We start from the raw sequence: 21,840 nt of genomic DNA, 5'->3' as shown, positions 1-21,840 counted from the left end.
TTTCATTTGATGGAGATGAATTGATTCCCACTTAGAAACATTCAGGAATCACATTTACCCTCCTACACCTTCACTGCAGCATCCTAAACTCTAAAAATAAAAGTAGTTTTAAAATTAAACATAATAATAATAATTTACAACAGTCTCCTGAGAAAATACATATTTCTTCTTGAGACTTTGTCTTATGAGAAACCAATAAAGCAGTTGTTGGTCAGCTTTGTAATCTGAAGTTGTAACCACGTGCTATTTCCATTAAACACCACAAGATGGAGACAAAGTCCACATTTTGTTCACAGTAATTGTAATTATTAAGTAATTGCTCTTATTCTGAAAAACTAAGCGGAAGTGTAGTCAGAGCTGTGAGGTAAACAAACGACGCTGCATCCCTTGATGTGTTCACATAAATGTTACTCGTGTTCAAGCATTTTTGTTTGGACAAATCATGTATTTTTATGTAGATACATTTTTTTAGCGTCTTCATTTTGCTGTTGTCAGTTCTACGAGTAATTCCGGAATTTCTCAGCTAATCCTGCTAACAACAGTTTAGCTTACTGCTAGCTAATCAACGCAGTTAGCTCGTTCTCTTCATACATCCACGAGTTAGCTCAAGACTTAAAGAAAGTGTACACCACACGGCTGAGATACATTTGGTCGACGTGCACATGACTACAACGATTTAGTTATAGCTGGCCGTCCCCTGCTGTAAGTATGAATGTTCAGTTATTTTGGGCAAATAAGTAAGCTAGTTACCATTCATAAATGATCCTGACAATGATCAAGTACGACTTAGTGTCAGTTCACCCAAACTACTAAAAAAATAACTATTACTAACCCTAAACCCAAACTTCTGCGCTAGTTGACTTACACAAGCTGTCAACAGCTTTCAAAGGGGAACGGGACATTTCTATAAAGAGATTTTGCCGAACGTTATCTTTAAACCTGCGGAGAACACAAGCTATGTGCATGGCAAGGTACTACAAGAGGTAGGGGAGAACATGTGTTTTTCATTTGTTAAACAGACCCGTTAATAACTAACGGTGGTTACTTCTTAAACAGAGATGTTAAAGCCCCCCTCCACCCAAATGTATTTGACTTATTAAGATAAGATAAGATACAGCTTTATTTATCCCGAGGGACATTTCTGTGCCGCAGTTACAATACAAAGTGGGGAAAACAGTGCAAATGATAGATACAAAGTGCACATTTAAGGTAACAACACGTGCAGATCCAAGATGTAAACAATATATGCACTGCCTAAATCATGAATGGAAACAGGTAGGGCACATTTATTATACAATAATGTCCCATTGTTGTCCAATATGTCCCGTGAGTCAGGTGTTCTTGTTACTTCACTTGGATGTTTGACCTTCCCTGTGCAGAGTGATGTAAGTTCATTACATTATTTACCTTAGCAGAGTTTGTTTATGTTTGTTAAAACCCATCTGGAGGGAAATATTTGAGCATGTTCTGGTCACTTCCCTTGTCTATATATGTCTTCTAACAAATAGTAGCTGAAACAACTGGTCAATTATTTAAATAGTTCAACAACAGAAACTTAACCAGCAACCATTTTGCTAACCTATTAATTGTTTTAGTCATTTTGGGTTGCAGATTGTTTGCTTTTATATGTCTTATATGATAGTAAACTGAGTATCTTTTAAAAATTAAGCTATTTGAAGACGTCCATTTTTAGCTTGGGGATAATTGTAACAGGCATTTTGACTATTTTCTGACATTTTATAGATAAAACCATGAATCAAATAATCACAAAACTAATCTGCAGATTAATTTCTGACAGAAACAGTAAATACAGTGAATACAGTAGCTTCTGAATGAATGAAATCTAACGTGTGCATAGTTGTTAGGGATTAGGGTTGCTTATTTAGCCAATTTATTTTGGACAGATAGCCGACCCTCATTAACTGATCATTACCTGTTAACCGACAAGATTAGTGCCTAACAAGCCACTCAGCTGCAACGAATACCAGATGCACAAACATGTTGAATTCATCATTTATCGCCAGCTGCAGTGTGTGTGTGCACCAAACAGGCAACTTTTTTCTCTCCTAGGCCCTGTCTCCAAGGAAATAAAAGACTCCAAACGACAAACTCTGATGGTGTTGGAGGATGATGGATAACCACAAGAGCCACTTACCCTGTCAGTCGTGGGCGAGCCAGAATGGCTGGTCTACTACTTCAACTCAAGGACCCCACGTCAACCCTCTCCCCAGCTCTCAGCATCTCAGCCTGGGCTCGTCTTCTGACCAGAGACCCTCCTACGAACACCTGCAGGAGTCCAATCAGAGCTGTATGAGCGACCTCGGCACCTTATCCTCAAGAAATACCCCTCATCACTCTGATCTGTACAAAGCCTCGCACATCAGCATCAATCCGTCATCAAATACGCTGTTTGCCAACGCTGCCATCCCGGGTTCCTCTCACATCATTTCCTTTTCCCAGCAAAGCCCTCACACTTCATCGTTGCTACTAACTGCAAACCAAGGAAAAAACATTCCCCCACTATCTCTTCCCCAAATAAACCAATCTCCACAGCCTTGTAGGCCCCAACATCCACCACTTCTCTCACCGCACAACCTTTACAAAGCCCCATTTCAACCTCCATTAACCAATCAGGGTTTACCAAATGGACTTCTGCCCATTAGTACATCTCAATCTACTTTTGAAGGAGTGAATGTGGAGTTTGTTGGTGTCGCTGGATACACTCACAGCCATGCCTCATCCATGTCTCAGGAGCAGTGGATACCTTCACCAAACTGCATGGGTAAGCGTTATTAGCTTTGCGCTGGTACATTCGTGTGGTTAAACATGTTGGGTTTGATATATCTGAACCTCAGAGTGTTAAGTACTTGAGCTGGTTTGTTGCTTATCCTTAGTATGCGAGATGTTTGAATCTCATATTCATATTAGAATTTCAGGCAATTTGAGCCCCCAGACTTAAAACAACTTATCTTAAGATCCGAGTTTGTGGAGCCCAAAGCATATACAGTACAGTATATATTGGGGAGCGCCTTGTCAGCAGAGTGGTTGCAGCGCATGCCATATAACTGCAACGTCCTGGGTTCAATTCCGGCCTCGGGACTTTTGTCGAATGATGTGACGCCCCTCTCCATCTCAACATCTGTCAAACAAATGTGAAACTGCCACAAAATAAAAAACAAAACATCTTTTTTAAACTAGAAATTGAGTAAAAAGGTGAAATACTTCCCTGATATCAGACTAATGTTAACTCAGAGTCTGGACCCAGGCAAGGAATTCACAGCAACTCAATTTAGATTGATTCATAGTAAAATATTTAAATACTTTTAGCACCATTTGAATTTCAACATTGAGAATTAGGTAGTGATGATATTTCTCAATGAGGTGTTCAGCTGCAAATCTTTATGGCCATCATTTGCTTCCACATTTGGCCCCCTGCAACTTAACTGAAGTACAAAGTGTTCGTAGTGATAAATAATTATGACGCAATATGAACAGCTGGATGTCAAGTGGGACCGTTGGAGAAACGGCATCAGCTCATCATTCAAAAAGAAAAAGAAAAACACATTTGAACACCCTTCAGATTAGTCACTTTGTTTAAACAGGCGGTGCAGATCACAGCACTGTAATACAGCTCATTGTCTAACTTGCTCGTCTTTTCCTCAGTCGCCGTAAACGAGTCTGTCCCTGATGCAGCTGCTCATCCTAAAAACGCACCATCGCAAGAGGGGAGCATTAGTTCACCGGTAAGGAATTCAACAGCACCAGAATGAATCAGAGAAGAAAGTTTTGTTGTCTATTTTTGTACATATGTTCTCAAATACAACTTAGGTGTTTTAAATGTTTTACCATCTAGCTGTTTGTTCCATCTACCAAATGAATGTCGCCCATTTTTGCTTCCATCAAGTGAACATTTGCAGCAGAGTTACACAGCTCGTATTGTACCTTTACTTTATTTTTTCGTATCTGCGGTCAGGCCAGCAATGAGAGACAACGTTTGGTGCTTTTACATCAGCGCGCACAACTACTTCAACAAGTGGCAGAGTTGGATAAACTTGTAAGTGTGTTTCAGGCTTCTTTTTTTATTTATTTCTTTAGATAGTTGCTACCCATCTTTAAAATGATACATTACTTTTAATTGTAAATGGTTTAAATTCCTTAACAGAGATTATTAGAGATGGTTCTGCACAGTTACACCCTGTTGACTTCACTCTGTCCCTCTAATGAAGCTGGAATCCATACAGCCAGAGGACAGCAGCGGTGGGCCGTCTCCACACACAGCTATGCAGGTATTTTACCTTTTTCTTTATGCCGCCGTTTTATTTGATTTATTCGCACCATAAAAATATAATTGGATACATTTTTTCCTTCACTTTCAGTCTCCCCCATCAATGGATGATTCATCTCAAGGTGAACAAACTGAGACTGCACAGCAGGTTCAGCTGCCTGCAGGAACGTCTAAGGTAGCTCCACACCAAATTATTAACCATGCATACACAACTGCTCCTTTTTAAATTGTACATTTTATGCTTTTAATGAATGATGGTCGAGGTTCAACCCCATGACTTGATTTAGTTTTTCATTCACAGTCACATCTGTCATCGGAGTGTTCGTCACCTGCATCCTATGATGAACACAGCGAGGCCTGTGATACACCAGAGGGTCCAATGTCACCAAATGTCAAATTAGAGGTAGTTACCTTTCTATATTATTGTGTTTAAATCCTTAACAAACGGTACATGTGCGTATTTAGTATCAGTATTAAGCAGTTCATCATTTCAGAACAGTTCCACATTCCCAGGTGATACGTCACATGGCTTACTGTGGCACTTATGTGGTATGCACTGTCAACATTAGGCCTCTGGGCGCCCCAAGCTTGTCATGTTCAATAACGCAACAACAATGTTACAGCTGAAACAATTTCCAATAAGAGAGAAAATTGATCTGCAACTGTTTTTATGATCCATTAAGAAGAAAATGACAAAACATTCCTGGTGCCATCTTGTCATTTGTGTGGATTGTTTTTTTGTTTTTTTTCTTATATGACATTAAATTTAATATCTTTGGGTTTTGATTTTTCAAAAACATTTAATGACAATGACATATTTTCTGGACAAACAATACGTTGATAAGTCGAGAATTCGATGTTGCAAGACATCTGTGACGTCTATATTGCTCGATCTACCCAGAGAGTACGGGACATGATTTAGATTTTAGCAGAGCGAGAACAATTTGGGAATGGTGACAAACATTGAACTTTTGAACCTCGTGTCCATAACTTCAGATGCACTTGGATGTTTGTTTGTTTGTATTTTATTTATGGAACTCCATAAAAAGCCTGAATACAAATGTAACGACTATTACTGAATGAAATATCTTTAATTGAAGTCAAATGAAGATTAATTGTGTATCTTTAAAAAAATAATTGTCTCTTTCTGAAATGAGCTGTGGTGAGTTAGCATCTAAATATTAGTTTCTTGTTTTCTTTCCAGAAAATAGAAAATGCCTCAGCGGAGTCGGAGGATGAAAGTGACCCTGATTACTCGCCCAACAGTGATGGGGACTTCTCTGACTGCCTCTCTCACCCTGACGTGGGCTCTTCAGATGAATCCAGTCACAGCAGACCCTCAACCCCCACAAACGAAAAACCTTCTCTGCCAGAAAGAAAAGAAGCTAGATCAGGAAGTTCTATGTTCAAGGACAAAACTGTCCCTCCTCCAAAACAGATTCATGCAGCTAATCTGAAAATTAATACGGTAGTGTTGCCATGTTCAAATTCTAAAGCACGCCGCGTTTATGACCGGAGGAATTATTGTTTATTTTGCTCTAAGCCAGTATCCAAAATGTCACGACACCTTGAGAGGATCCACAGTGACAAAACAGAAGTGGCAGCTGTATTCCAGTATCCCATCAAATCCAAAGAAAGAATGAAATTATGGAACAGACTCATAAATCAAGGAAACTTTGCTCATAATAAAGATGTCTTGAAAACAGGAAAGGGCCAACTTGCTGTCCGCAAAAGGCCGAGCAAAACTCGTAAAGCCCAAGACTTTCTTCATTGTCTTCACTGTCGAGGTCTTTTTATGAAGAAGGCTTTGCACAGACACATGAAGTTTTGCCCGGAGAAAGTGAAGAATGAGGACGAGTTCGGAAGAAAGAATATCGCATCTCGGTGTGTCCTTGAAACTTTAGGAGACCTTGGCATTAGTGACGGTTTCAAGAGCATTCTGTCCGAGATGATATACGACGATGTGACGCAAGCCGTCATGGAAGACGACGTCATCTTGCAGTTTGGCGAGCTCCTGTTAAGTCAGAACGGATCTGATCCGAAGAAGCATGACTATATAAGACAAAACCTCCGTCAGATAGCAAGACTTGTACTCGAAGCGAAAAAAATAACCCCTCTGGAGAAACTGGAGGACTTCTTTCTCCCTTCGAGCTTCCCACATGTGGTGTCTGCAGTGAACGTGCTGGCAGGCTACAATGCAGAAAACCAAATGTACAGCATTCCTTCACTTGCCATCAAGCTTGGCTACCACCTACAGAAGACCTGTGGTATCGTCGAGGGCAACGCAGTGAAGTGTGGGGACGCAAGTTTGGCAGAGTCGGCGCGAAACTTCCTCTCTGTGTACCAGAAAAAGTGGAACAAGCTCATTTCTGCGGGTGCATTAACAACACTCAGGAAAACAAAACTGAAAACAGCGAAGAAGGTGCCGTTTGCTCAAGATGTGAAGCGCCTGAATTTCCACATGGAGAACGTTCATCTTCTTACTGAAAAAACCCTCCGAGACAGCCCTTCTCCAGAGAACTATGCCGCTCTGGCCAAGGTGATACTCTCTCGGACAATATTTTTCAACAGGAGAAATGTGCGAGAGGTATCGTCGGTGGAAATAAGCGATTTCATGTCCCGGAAAAAGTCAAAGCTGCATGATGGCATGGACATATCCGTCTCAGATTTTGAAAAGAAAATGTGCGGGTCCTTCGCTAGAGTTGACATACGAGGGAAGTGTGGGAGAACGGTCCCCGTTTTACTGAAACCGTCATTCGAGACGGCTATGGAGCTTCTCATAAAGGTGCGCGAGACATGTGGCGTGCCCAGTAAGAATCCCTACCTGTTTGGCCGACCACATGCACTGTCGGCCTACGCTGGGGCAGAGTGCATCCAGAAATATGTCAAAGAGTGTGGCGCTGCAGACCCTGAAACGCTGACATCCTCAAAAATCCGGAAGCATTACGGAACAATGCTACAGCTGATCAACCTGGATGAAAATGAGGCCGACCAAATTTTAGGCCCTAATAATGAAGTCCGAAGCCTGCGACAGGACAGCAGCATGCAGCTGGATGATGTTGAAATGGACTCTGGTGGTAGGAATCTTTATTCTGATTTTCATAGCATAAATGACAATGACGTTGTTTGTGACTTAGAGAGGGGGGGGTCAGTCTATTGTTACGTGTAGTTTGGAGAGCCTTACGTGTTACCTGTACATTAATCAGAGTTTATTTCAGTATTTGGGCAGCCACATAGTTTTCAATGCAAAACCTGTGTATTATGACCTGGTTTCCAAACGTTACCTATAATAAACTTATAATAATAAAGGTGGGTCTGCGCTGATTTCCTATCCCCATCATAGGACGATCAGTGTTTGTCCAACTGCTTTGAGAATATCCACCATAAACAGACACGGCACTTTTTTTATTGTGATCTCCTGTTTTAAAATATTTTTTCACTTAAAAATACCAAGAGTAATCACTTTCTGGGGAAACAGCTGGCTGGTTTGATGTTACTCAGACGCAAGCATAACAAAACACACAATAAAGTGCAAAACATATCATTTACTTATTGCATATATAATGTAAATGTAGTTGTTCCATTCTATATTATGCACTTTATTTCATTTTTCAAAATAAAATACCCTGCAATAAATATTACCAACACAATAAAAACAAAAGGGTTTTATTCTTTCTGTGCGGCCCGGTAACCAAATGATCGGTGGTTGGGGACCCCTGTTCTAGAGAATACATTTCATTTGTCGATTTTAATTTGGTATCGTAAGACAAGTGTGTAGATGTTAGTGCGGTGCATTTGACTCCAAATCTTAGTAAATTGAGAAAACACCAATAATATGTCACGTATAGCACCCCAGGCTGCACTTTTGATCTCTTATTTCTCTGGCTTTTCTGCATTGAGTGTGGGAAACGTGTGTAAAGGTAGTTAAAATTTATTGTTTTGTGTTCAACACAGAGAGAGGACCACAAGCTGCGTCATGGGATCAAAAAGAGTTTTCCGGTGCACGCCATGGACAATCGCATGGAGCACCAACGAGCGCCAACATGACTGTAACTCCAAATCCGATCAAACCGGGCAAAAAAGGTAGAATGGTGTTCAATCGTTATCAGTCATTCCATCCATTTCTCCTTTTTATTTTTCTATTGTGGGCCTCCTGGCTGAGAATTTCTTTTATCACAAAAGAAATCTAAGGGTGGTTGAGGCAAAATAACTCCCAATAGTTCTAGTTCATTGTCCACCTCATTGTCCACACTTAATTTGATGTTGAAACATGACAACAATCTAATATGGACGGTGAAGATAAATGGGATTTGGGGGTTTGGAGTCTTTGATGTGGACATTAGTACGGAGAGTGCCTGAGGTGACAATAAAATCTGTTTTCTGGAGTTATTTAGCGATGGCAGATGTTCACTCACTTCTCTTTTAATCCACAGGCTCAAATCAGGGCAAACATAAATGGGAGGAAGCAGAGGTTCTTGCTGTTGAAAGACACATGATGTGTTTAATTCAAGGACACAAGGTGCCTCAGAAAAACGACTGCATTCAGTGTCTTGAGGCTGAGCCAGAAGCTCTGAGGACCCGTTCATGGAAAGGTGTGAAGGACTACGTCAGAAACAGGATTACTGCCCTAAAAAGGCAAAGTGGAACTTCTGCATCCACAAACAGTAACATGTCTGGGCAAATAGAACCACAGCAGAGTAACGGACATTTTCATCAGTTATAGGAGGGATATTTTGTCAATTGCAAATCTTCCATTTGTTCGTCCTTCAGCACCCTCTGTTCCTCTTGTTTAATTTGTTCAGTCTCCATATGCGTGTTATGTGACATTGTGAGCGTTTACATCCATTAGGATGGCCAAGAATACATTTTATATTTCAACATTTTTATTTTTTGTGGATTATGATTCTCTTACTTTATATGACTACAGAATGTCACTGTGGTTTTGTTTCATTTTATAAAGTTTATTTGTACAGACGGCTCATGCGCACTGACGAAAAATGTGTGTAATTGGCTAGTTACTAAGCTAACTTTGGTGAGCAAGTTATCTGGTATAGTGTATTTAGTTCTTCTCTTTGGTATACTATATTTTGTTCGACTTTGTATAACAACTTGCGACCAATAAACTACAGTGTGAACAAAAACACAAGTATTGCACTCATAAAATGCTGGACATATTGTATTTCATTGATTTGTGCCAGGCCAACTGTATCTTTGTCCTTGTATGTATGAATGACAATCGTATAGGCAGTGGTAGAAGAAGTATTCAGATATTTTAAACGTGTGGCTGTAGAGGCAAAGTCAGCACATTCAAAATGTGTAAAAGTTGAGAAGTATTAGAGACACATTTTACTTAAAATATCAAAATTAAGAGCACTCATTAGGAAGCTGAATCTCCCGTTATATTGCCATATTAAGTATTTTCTGATTTCTATTACTAATATATTAGCATTTTAATGTACTGGAGCTTGTTAAAGTGGAGCTAATTTCTACTAGTATATATTTAAATGTAATGTATATGTTATAGTACATGTATACTGTAGGCTACATTGGGTAGTTAGGTAGTAATCCTTAAAAGTGCATTATTTTATACACACAGGTTTTCTGTGTAAAATCTTAATCTGAAAAGTAACTATAGCGGTTAAATAACTAGTGGAGTAAAACGTACACATTTTGTTCTGAAATGAAGTAGACTATATAAGTATTAGTAAAGTGGCATAACACTGAATAACTCTTTGAAAAAAACTAAATACATATAAATAAATGATACCTACACAATCAAAGAAAATGTACCCAAGTACAGGAACAATGTATACAAAAACTAATCGTAATGTATTGAAGAAACTAGGTATCATTTATTTGTTATGAAAACGTATAGTATTTTTCAAATTGATTATTTCTTGCATCCCAAGTATCGCAGGCTTTTACTTTGAAAGGACACGCGGAAATGCGTTGTCATGATTCTTGCTAACTTGATGCTAACATTGCAGCAAAGGCTCAGGTTTCTGAACGTTGTGTTATGGCTGAAATTAATCATGTTGCAGTTTGTAGTCATGGCATATAATTGTAATGCAGTGGAAAGCGGAGCAAATAAATAATATTTAACCTCTGAAGTGTTTCGCTTCCGTCGCAGAGGGGAAATGAAGACGCTAACGGTAACGTTAGTAACGTTGACGAACAAGTGCCGCACGCAAAGTCTTCTGTTTCCGTTGATGTCCAAAGGTATCTAATCTTTATTATTTAAAAATAAAATTGTTTCGTTCAAATGGAGCTTTTTATTTCACCCTGCACATTCACGAGAGCGCTTCTGTGTTTTGGGATAATATTATTAGCTAACTACAGAAGAGCGTTAGCCAATTCCACAAATAAGCTAGTGTTAATCATAATATCTGTTATAAACAAATGAAGCGTTTACATCATGTAACGTTACCGTCAGTAAGTAACCTGGTGGTAGAAAGACAGGGCTAACGTTAGGTTAAATGTGACAGACTGTGTTCTGAAAGATTTAACGTGAATCCAAAAACAAAAGAAGCTAGATTGCTCATTATTGGTTAGAAAGTAGCCTTAAGCTACCTGCTTTAGCTACCTGTCAGTGAGAAATGTTGGCCTGTCTGAGAAGAGAGCTGAGAAACGCATCAAGACCCTGATGTTCAATTTTACATGTTTGCTTGCCCCGCTAGCTCCCGCCTCCAAGGAGAAAAACACCTATCAGTGATGGTTATGGAGGATGATGGACATCCCCACAGCCAATCAGAGCCAGACACCCTGTCAGCCGTGGGCGGGCCAGAACGGCTGGTCCCCAGCTTCACCTCAAGGACCCCCCTGCAACCCTCTGCCCAGCTTTCAGCATCTTAGCCTGAGCTCCCCTTCTGACCAGAGACCCTGCTACGAGCACCTGCAGGCGTCCAACCCCGGCTGCCAGAGCGACTTCGCCACCTCTTCATCCAGAAACATCACTCATTACAGCACGCTTAATGATAGTAATGGTGACCAGAGTGTGCAGCGGGTCATTCCCGATGCTCATGTTTCATCCATGGTTCCGGCTGCAAGCCAAGGAAGATATATACCTCCATGTTCTCTCCCTCTTATGAAGGAAGGGACGCAGCCTCGCAAGCCCCAACAAATGCCATTTTACTCCCCTCACAGCCCTTACCAAGGAATATCTCCCCCTTTCCAGCCCCCACACACTCACCATTATTCACTGAATGGACCTCAGTCACCACACCAGAAACATTTGCCCTTCAGCCCTTCAGCATTTGGTGTAAACCAGAGTCCACAGTGTACACCTCAGCCTGTGTTTGAGAGAGCCAGTGTGGAGTCCTCTGTTGGATACACACACAATCATGCCTCGCCACAGCAGCCTCAGTGGACACTTGAAGCAAACTCAAGAGGTAGGTTTATTTGTAATGTGTACTGTACATGGAGTGCTTACATGCATGTTGCTGAGCCTCCCTCAGGAGCTGATCATTTGAATTAAATGACTCACAAAGTCATTTAAGGATGAGCAAGCCCATGTTGAGCAACATTTGTCAATGAAAATCTGAAAATAATAAATAACTTGCAGACCAGTAGTGGCACTGTAGGAACAAACGTACTGTTTATTAATCCATAAGCAGTCCAGCAGAGCACCACAGGTTAGGTGTGTGCAGTACGCCACCACCACACTGAAAAAAGTACACCGTTTATGCTTTCAAACAAGTGTTTCAGTCTGCACGAAAACAGCCCACTTAATTGAGAATATAATATAATGCTTGTGTAACTCCTCTGTTTTCTCCTCAGGAACCATTAACGAGTTTGTTCCCAATGCGGCTGCACAGGACATCACGCCACAGGTGGGGGGGAAATACAGTAACAGCGTTAAAAGCTTTAATCAACAATAGTGTCTTTGTGTTAAACCGTATATATATATATATATATATATATATATAATATAATACATGTTCTCTCTGCAGTCTCCTAACTCTGAGTCTCGTTATGGCCTGGACCCAGAGCTGCTGCCCAGCGTTGTAAGTTCCTTCATTCTCTCTCGTCACATCTTTTCTTAACTGTTCTTCTGCAGCTCCTCTGACGGTTAAAGAATATATCCTGCTCTGCATCTCTTAGGCTTACCCTTCAGGGCGACACACACCGGCAGCATCACGAAGCGTCGCATCAATTGACGAGTGTCATACTCCACCGCTGTGTGTTTCCCTTTACAGTACGGGCGAGTGTAGCAAGTTAAGGGTCCAATTCTTGTATTAGTGACTTCTAACTCTTTCTACTGATTTACTTTAAAAAAAAAAACTTAAAGTAAGTACCACAAAACTACTACGGTGTTTCGTAGGACAAAGAGCCAAACTGCATTCTATTTATTGTGTGAATATAGATACTTTCTAATAGATCCTGCCTCTATGTAACCATAGTGAGCTGTTACCGCACTCTTGCAGATAGATACGGTTACACCTCTGTCCCTCGCTGTGTGTCCCAGGTGAAGGTGATTGCGGATGACAGGGCAGAGTGGGAGGGCAAGGTCTTCGTCTCAGAGCCTTTTTCCCGTCTTCCTCCTCTGGCAACTACTTCCTGTGTCATAGAGGACAGGGGTAAACGCACACACAACACTGTATCGGTGTCGCAGAGATGTGCTCCGTAAAACATGTATTTTAGTTTTGGTTCAGTTGTGAATTATAAATACACTATTTTGATGTGTTGCTGTGTCCTTTTTACGCCCCTCCAGCTCCTCCTGTCACCATAATGAGTGTCACCGTACTTTAAGCCAACCTGCATGTCCTTCCTGACCTTGTCTCTGTTGAACTCTAGGTAACGCCAGTCCTTTAGCCATCCGCTCCGCCTCGTACTGTGTGCCCTGTGAAGGGCAGACTGCCCTGCTCAGCCGTCTGCCGCTGGGAGCTCTGGTCACTCCTCTAGCAAAACAAAATGCGGGAGAGGTCAGTTTCTTAGCTACTCTGCTTCTTCTGTAATCTATTCAAAATGATACAGGAAAAATAATTGCAATAATGAAACAACGACTTCCAAATAAAGAAACTCTAAATGTCTTGGGAGATGTTTGCATGGATTTCGGATTTCGTAACGATGCAATTAACCAATGTGGCGTTTAGAGTGAAGTCTCTGTGGACGTACAAATGTGTATTTAATACGTGTGTGTGTGTGTGTGTGTGTGTGTGTGTGTGTGTGTGTGTGTGTGTGTGTGTGTGTGTTTGATGCCTCTACAAGCCCCTGCCCGTATGCAACGAGCCAGAGTGTGTTATGAGTTGTGGTTGTTGCGGAGCCGCCATGTGCCCGGCGATGGGCTGGCAGGACTGTGGTCAGAGGTTTTACTGCCCCTTCTGTGGTAAACTCAGTGAAGGTAAGCATTCACATTGAACATCTATGCATACAGGTAATGCTCACACCCAAACTGTAGTTTCAGTGTTACTCCTGTAAGATAGCTGTGTAGTCCCTTCTACTCCAGCGATCAAAACGTTGTTGCTTCCTTTGCATGCAGCAACAGTGTTTCTCTCCTCACTTGTGTCTCAGTGCCGTGGCAACACTACCAGCCCACCAAAGGGGTGGAGGGGGCTCGAGTGGATAAAGACAAGAGGCCTGAACTCAGTATGGGGTCATACGAGATACTCAATTCTCAGAAGGTTAGTTTAACCTTTTACAATTGTTAGTTTTGTTTGCATGTGAGTTACCTCATTACCTGCTCTTTGTCTGGATACTGCGTGTGTAAGACAGTCACTTCCTAATACTGTAATGCTAAAGTCTCCAAAGTAGAAATACTGTGGGCCAGATATGTGAGGATATCTGAAAACTGATATCCTTCAGTTGTAAATTAATTAATAGGACATTTATCAAGCAGTAGTAGCAATTATTTACTGATTTTAGTTTCTCAAATGTGAGAATATGTTGATTTGTTGTGTTTCATATCATTGTAAATTTAATATTGTGGGATTTTGGACTGTTTGTCAAAACAAGCAATAGGAGAATGTCCCACAGGGCTCTGTGTGAACTTGTGAGGGGAATTATTTACTATTTTCTGACATTCTGTCGACTAAAATGATGAATTCTTTAATTGAAAAGCTCAAGTCTGTAAAAACAGTGGACTTTTAGCTTCCATAATTCAGTCAACTTTAAAACTTCAACAATGAGTTGTAGAGAGAAAGATGCCATGTGTTTGTAAACTGTTGTACTGAAACAGGGTGAACCTGCTGCACTGCTTCTAGCCATAGATGTGTCTGCGTCAGCGGTGAGAGGAGGACATTTGGAGTTTGCAACACAACAAATACTCAATCTGCTCACCTCACTGAAGAGGTACTGTACTATAAATACACACACACACACACACACACACACACACACACACACACACACACACACACACACACACGTTTTCAGAGCCAGCTCAGTACTCTGCAGGTTTTGAAATACTGAGAAAACAGTGACAGCGATCCGTGGTCAGCACTTTTTAAAGTCTCATCTTTTCTTGTGTAGGGAGGATGATGAAGCCTTGTCAAACGTCCGCGTTGGTTTGATGACGTATGACAGTAGGATCCACCTGTACGATCTCAGCCCCGCCCTGTCCCGCCCACACATGCTTGTCATCACAGAGACAGAAGACCTGCAGCTTCCTGTGAGGGAGGGGCTTCTGGTGTCCCTGAAGGACTGTATCGACAGTATCGACAGGTAACAGAAATGTTGACTGACTGTTTTGTCAGATGTATTTTTGCAGCGTCTGTATGAACTGAAATAATAAAAGTGCTAAGTTTTAAACGTGATTAGGCTCACCGTTTCATGCATCACAAGTAATATTACAATTTTATGTTCTAGCTTTTCAAAGCCGCCCTAAATCTGACGAGCTCAAATTTTTCTTTTAGATTTGAATAGAATGCTGCAGGAATAGCCGGTCGCCACATATTATACAGAGCGGGCTTGGAGCCTGTGAATCACCTGATGCCATGAATCCGTAATTTAAGTAGGACTCTTGGTATTTTCTTTTAACTACAGCTTTCTTTTTGTTGGAGTCTTCTGCTGTCTTCTGAGTCATTGGGTCTTCCCCCATTTCAAAGAAGGTCTCCAGTGACGTTTGCTTTTAACTCATTTGTGTTAGCTTGTGTGCTTATAGGTGCATGAAAAAAACTGAGGCAAGTGCCGGAAAGAGGTGCGGATTGCATTTGTGAATATTATCTTGTTGAACAAAACGTGTAAGTATCAGAAACGTTTGTTGCCGCAGAGTTTATTTTCTGCAATAATCTCAAATCCACTGGAAAAATTCCATTGGCTTTTTGTCGAGGGAACCAGGGCGCTGTCGTCCGGGTCAGCCTTCAAAAATACATCATCCCTGTAGCGCTCTATTTGTAAAACATGCACTATTGAGCCCAGCAGCTGAAAGCAGATCGATCAGCAAACTATATGGCCAGTGGTTAACTAGATGATGACAGATATCAATTGAAACCCCCAAATCTTGCCAAAAGCAGGTGTTGTGGATTTAACATACTCTGCGCTTCTAAAAGAAATGTTTATATTCTGAGTGAGATCCCCTTTTATAGTCTTCAAAAGGGGCTGGTTCATGGGCTGGTTTTATGAAGCTAGTGACGTCCTCCTGTTGTGCTTTATTTTTAAGACTCATTGGCCTAATGAGTGCTGTTGGTCGACATCGTTTGCCCACCTATGAAGGAGGCTTTTAGTATGGTCACTTCTAAGAAAATGTTGTCTGTGCCCAGAAAGCAGAAAAACAAATACTTCCTTGCAAATAAATGTGACATTTCTTCTTATTTCTTTGCTTAAAGTAATTGAATCACTTTGTCTTTATCTGTCTGTGTGTATGTAGTGTGTTGCAGCTTATTCCGCAGTTTAGTGCGGTAGACTGTGATGACTCGAGTGGAGTTCCCATCGAGCTGCCTGTCAAAGCAGGGCTCGCCGTACTTCAGGTCAGTAATCGCTGCTCACACTTTGATGGGCGGAAGTTTCTGGAGGGATAATAATCCTGATTATTTTGCAATGATTGTTAGCAGAATTGTAACTTCACCACATTAACGACATCCTCTCTGATCATCTTCACTATCGTAAGTGAAACGATAGGATTCAAAGAGTTTATTTTGTGTGTTTACAGGCTCTGAGTTGTCCTGGCAAGCTGCTGATCTTCCATACTGCCCCTCTGATGGAGACGGGACACACAAACTCGTCCTCAGGGTTCTTTGGCTCAAACAAACCAAAGGTATGTAGCAACACACACACACACACACACACACACACACACACACACACACACACACACACACACAGTTTGCTGTACAGGAGGGAGGATAAAGTATCAGCAACATAGTGTACAAGTGAGTTTCACGATTGTATGGCTGCAATAAGACCCTCCTCTTTTGTCCCCCCCCAGTCCATCTTTCAGCCGTCAGAGCTAGCCATCTCATTGGCCAAGGAGTGCGTCAGTCAGGGCTGCGGCGTTCACATGTTTGTGCTCTCCCAGCAAGACGTGGGCGGGGCTTGGCCAGGGCACATACCATATCTAACAGGTGGAGCTCTGTACACCTACAGCCACCTCCAGGTATATCAACAGCTCCTCCCATTGTCACACTGGAAATGGCCCAAAATGAACTTCATAAAGAAGAAATCTCTTGTGATCTTTTGCTAAAGGAATAGTTCGACATTTTGGGAAATAGGCTTATTCTTGCCAAGAGTTGGATAAGAAGTTTGCTACCACCTTTAGTTGTGTCTGCTAAACGTAAGGCTACAGCAGGCAGCCAGTCCAGGACTGATATCTTATTCATTTCCACTACAGGGAGAATTGGACAGAGAGCGTTTCAGCAGCGATCTCAAGAGTATTGTAGAGACGGACTCGGGCTACAAGGCTGAGCTCAGGTTTTTTGTCAGCAAAGGTGAGAGTTCTTTTTATTTATTACGCAGACAGACAGTGTGCTTTGAAGAGAAAACAACAACCTATGAGTCCACTGTTTGTGCCTGTCCTCACCAGATATGCGTGTGTCCGGCTGTTATGGACCTTTCCTCCCTGGGCCTAGTCCCAGCCAGGTCACCATGGCGACTCTTGATTGGAGGACAACAGTGGCTGTGGAGCTCGCACACAACAGAGCTCTGGATGAGACGAGAGGTGTAGCCATACAGGTGGTTCCTAATGTTCCTGATCATCAATTTAGATCAGAAATGAGTTGAATTTACCGACCCGTCACTCAAGTTGTCTTTTTGTCGTTCATTGAATTGAACTTGATACATATTTATATATTTCTTTTTAAATGTTTGTTTGTCAGGCGGTGTTGTCTTACAGCACCCAGACCGGAGACCGGAGGACCAGAGTTCACACTCTGACCCTGCGATGCTCTCGTCACCTTCAGGACGCTTTCCGGCAGTACCAGGCCCAAACACTGCTCACCTTCTACTGCAAAAAAAGTAAAGATCTTGTACTGTAGATAAGTGTGTTATTTATTGCATCAGCGTCAGTTGTTGTAAATACCTAATTGATATGTATGATTTTTATTTATTAATTTTTTCATTTGGGAAAAATAGCATGATCGCGTCATAGCTGAGATATCGGTATTATTAAGAATTAAGACCACAGTTTAACATAGGAAGACTTTTATCGATATAAAGTCCAGTAGATTCTTCGCTAAATCTGAATTGTAAATATAATTTAAAGGCAATATAAACACTCAAAGCCATTTGAACTCCCTACTTACATTATCGTCAGTAATTCTCTAATGTAAAAAGGGGAAACATTTATTGATTTGAAAATGTCACTTAAGACAACATTAATTTGTGTTTTAATGTTCCTGTCTAGTTTACTGTACAGTGTTGGAGCGCCCCCTTCAGGAGCTGAGGGAGGAGCTGCAGACGGAGGTCACAGAAGCGTTTGCTTCCTACCGCAGACACTGCTGCTCTGCTTCAGTGTCTGCCGGACAGGTGAGGTTTAGAATCTTAAAAAAACACTTAAAAGTTTTAAATTCTTCCGGAAGTTTTCTTTTTACTCCTAAAAAAACCAGAAGGCTGCACTGTTCTAAATGTCTAAAAATTGTAAGACAAATACAAATTTTAGTCTTCACTTTAATCATTTATACATTTATTTTTGTATTAATGAGAGAATGTGTTAAATCTGTGTGTGTGTGTGTGTGTGTGTGTGTGTGTGTGTGTGTGTGTGTGTGTGTGCGTGTCCTTGTAGCTGGTCCTCCCTCAGTACCTGCGAGCACTTCCTGTTTACATCAACAGTCTGAGGAAGAGCGAGGTGCTGCTGCCGGGCCTGAGGAGCTCCATCCACCAGCGGCTGCAGCAGCGCTGCCAGGTGCTCAGCATGGACACCTGCAGCACCTCCGCACACTTCTACCCTCGGCTGCTGCCTCTGGTCAGTCTTTGTGTTGATCGGAGTGAGGCGGATGTATCAGGCTGAAGTTCTGCATCACAGAGCTCGTCTGTTTCACCATCAAAAACCCTTGCTTGTCCTTTATTATTTATTAATAACTGTTGGTTAGAAGGTAGAACTATTGACATGTTATTCAGAGATCCTAGTCTCTCATATTGTTTGGCACTCTGGCATCAATAGTAGTCTTTATTTAGGGCTGTACTGAATACTTTGAAGCTTCATTCATAACGTTGACGTTTGTGTTCAGGCAGGCAGCACAGGCTCTGCTGTTGGAGCAGTTATTGCATTAGTGCTGACCTCGATTTCCACTGACCACATTTTGGATGAAGAATTGAGTTCAGATAGTAACACTCCCAGTAGATGACACTTGTCACTTTCATTAACTACGTTTATTTTTTTTGTTTTGCACAGAGCTGACCGTAAACACGCAAAAATGCCCCTAAAACCTGAATAATATCTGCACATCCCACAAGGACTAATCACAAATGTAACATTCAGAATATCTGAACGGATTAGGCTGTTCCCACGACCCGTCTCAAATTCAGAATATTGTCATATACGGAATAATAGTGGAATATTTGTGTGCACCTAAACGTAGTCAGCGACATGGCAATCTTGGCATTATCTTTGTTTTTGCAGCTTTGACATCAACGTCAATTGGTTTTCTCTCCTTTTGTCCGCGGCAGCCGCTGTCAGGTGACCGCTCCATCTCCCCAGACCCAGAGGAGGCACTGCGCTGCTGTGCTGCCAGCCTGCAGCCCGGATGTCTGTATTTAATTCACGCACCCCTCACCCTGCTGCTCTGGGTGGGCACCCAAGTCCCAGCATGCACCCTGGTCGAACTCTTCAACAACAGCTGCTTCTCCTCCCTGCCCTCTGGAGAGGTAAGAGATTAGACGGACAATACAATAACAATATAATACATAATGCTGCATCTGTCCTCTGTTAAAAACTCATTTTAGGGTTTTTTTGTATAATTATTTTATTAATTAATTGTATTTGATCTGTTTCTATTTCCTTATGGCTGCATTGAACTTCTAATTTTCATTATTTTCTGCTTTTATGTCCGTGAAGCACACATTTTCACAGAAAATGAAAAATAATGTCCTCTAATCGGCGGCATTAGCTTTACTGTAAAGGTTTCAACCATTCAGTAATACAAAAACCTTCTTCTCACATGAGAAGATGCCTGTGGCAAGAATAAAAAGCACACAAAAGGTTTAAATGTCACCTATAAACAGTCATTTATAAAGTGGAGAGTAATGTTAAGAACACTTTATTGAGAAGAGGAAAGCAGTTGGGAATGGGTCTTAAAAATACGAGAAAACAGATCGAACCCAAAAGGATCTAAAGACAAACTAATTATTGCTTTGTTGACGGTGATGGAGCTTAGATTTGTAGCTAGTTTACTGTCCATTTCTGCTGTTTTGTGTTTCTTCAGACCAAGCTGCCAGTTCTTGAAAACCCTCTGTCCATTAGTGTTCGATCCCTCATCAACACACTGAACTCCCAGGCTCTCTGCGCCCGCAAGGTGAGCTGCTGACCGTCCTGCTGCAACAGCCTCACGAGTCGACACTTGTGACCTTCACTCACACAGTGCCACACGCTGCATCATGTGGTGCGCATGTGGCTACTGTCTTCTCATAGATTTAAATTGTTATGGTGTGGGCCTGATGTTAGGATTTTGATGTTTCACTGCAACATATTCCAGACATGCCCGTACAGATTCATGATGTGATTCCCTAAAAGACGAGTAAAGTGACTGAGGACGTGTAACCTCGGCTTGCACCGTCCTCCGCGTCCACTCCAAAGTCCTACAAAGGACCCACAGAGGGCGTTGACTGTGTGTCTGTTTTTCTGTCTCAGCTCTGGGTGGTGAAGCAGGGTGACACCTGCGAGGAGGCCTTGCAGCGCCACCTGGTGGAGGACAAGAGTCCCAACGGAGGGGCGTCCTATGCAGACTTCCTCTACCATCTCCACGTCAACTCTGTCCGGCTTCTGCAGTGACTTCAGACACACACACACACATTTTCTGACCTCTCTGGTTGTACTATCTTGTATAAAAGATGAACCTGCAGCATATTTGACTAACGATATGAAGTGTTACTAGACTTTATTATAATGTGGAAAAATCTAAGTCCTGTTGTCAGAGAATCAGGCGGTGCATGGGGACATTGTAAGAGATATTCATTTAATGACGGCTGTGATATGTGTGACGTGTGCTGTGGTGAATGTGATCCGTGCTGTTCTGAAAATGTGTTTATGATGTTCATTTATTCCTGTGTCGTTACAATCCTCTAATCTCTGCCTGAGATTTGCGTGTATGTGTGTTTCGGTGTGTGTGTGTGTGTGTGTGTGAAAGAGAGAGAGTGTGTGTGATGCCCACAGTATGTTATGTGTGTGCATAATCTCCTATAAATAAATAAAGGCTTTGATTGAACTTAATTGACGTTTCTTCCTGTGTAGTTCAACTAAGTAGATTTTACAGTGTTTTTTTTATGAACATCAATGAAACTGTTTTTCTCATTAATGGTGGAGCAGCGAAGTGTTCCTGAGACAGATGAAGATGTGACTCAGGAAGCCGAGGGGCCAGCTGTGTTATGAGTCCAAGTGGCTAATCAAAGTAATTGGCAGCCATTATGTTGGTGTGAGGATGGGAAGCACTCAAATGTGTGGGTGAAGCAGGGGTGGAGCGAGAAGGGAGGGGGGAACTCGTACTTTGATGCCACTCACAAATTTGACTCAAACCCTTTAACAAACAAGACAAAGAGTCTACCGTGGTGCTTTGAGATGAATGCTAACACTACATTTGCTAATTAGCACTCAACACAATACAATACCAAGTACCAAGTCCAATTCAATTCTTACATTTACCTAAATGTTGATTAAATATGTACGTGTATCAAACTGCAAGCGCTCCATTTTTGATACTTTTATCTTGAAGCTTACTTTTCACCAGACGATGTACTTTAATGACACAAAGAGGAGTTCACATCCTACGATTAGACACATATTACACATAGTGGATTGTGTAAAGAAGACATTTTCATGGTGTTAGACTAAAATAACAAATTAGACAAAAAAATTATGAATTTTAATAAAAGTGATTTATACTTTATAGATAATCATTTAAGTAGTTACATGACACAAAAAGGTGAAATTATGTAATAATATTTACAATATCTTAGGCGGTGAGTCAACAAGA

The 21,840-nt window shown here is 41.5% G+C and overlaps 2 protein-coding genes across 2 annotated transcripts; both read left to right on the top strand.

Moving 5' to 3' along the window:
- The first annotated feature begins 356 nt into the window (after positions 1-356).
- Positions 357-9,426, top strand: LOC115013928 (uncharacterized). The gene is made up of 10 exons (XM_029440496.1): positions 357-702; positions 2,071-2,782; positions 3,664-3,743; positions 3,974-4,054; positions 4,227-4,286; positions 4,377-4,460; positions 4,587-4,688; positions 5,490-7,362; positions 8,240-8,368; positions 8,719-9,426. The coding sequence occupies exons 2-10, from the start codon at positions 2,128-2,130 to the stop codon at positions 9,006-9,008; spliced, it is 3,354 nt and encodes a 1,117-aa protein (XP_029296356.1). The 5' UTR covers positions 357-702; positions 2,071-2,127; the 3' UTR covers positions 9,009-9,426.
- A 666-nt stretch (positions 9,427-10,092) lies between these two features.
- LOC115013997 (protein transport protein Sec24C) lies at positions 10,093-21,074 on the top strand. The gene is made up of 21 exons (XM_029440597.1): positions 10,093-10,504; positions 10,963-11,673; positions 12,062-12,114; positions 12,235-12,288; positions 12,750-12,861; positions 13,079-13,206; positions 13,493-13,625; positions 13,796-13,905; positions 14,460-14,572; positions 14,753-14,944; positions 16,089-16,188; positions 16,371-16,475; positions 16,647-16,814; positions 17,049-17,145; positions 17,241-17,389; positions 17,533-17,671; positions 18,060-18,181; positions 18,438-18,617; positions 19,322-19,519; positions 20,077-20,166; positions 20,502-21,074. Exons 2-21 carry the CDS (start codon positions 11,010-11,012, stop codon positions 20,640-20,642), a joined length of 3,048 nt encoding a protein of 1,015 aa, XP_029296457.1. The 5' UTR covers positions 10,093-10,504; positions 10,963-11,009; the 3' UTR covers positions 20,643-21,074.
- Positions 21,075-21,840: the final 766 nt, after the last annotated feature.

This window comes from Cottoperca gobio, chromosome 9 (assembly GCF_900634415.1).
Source record: "Cottoperca gobio chromosome 9, fCotGob3.1, whole genome shotgun sequence".
Lineage (NCBI taxonomy): Eukaryota > Metazoa > Chordata > Actinopteri > Perciformes > Bovichtidae > Cottoperca > Cottoperca gobio.
The sequence above is the reverse complement of the archived record's forward strand: the minus strand, read 5'-3'. Positions and strand labels throughout refer to the sequence as shown.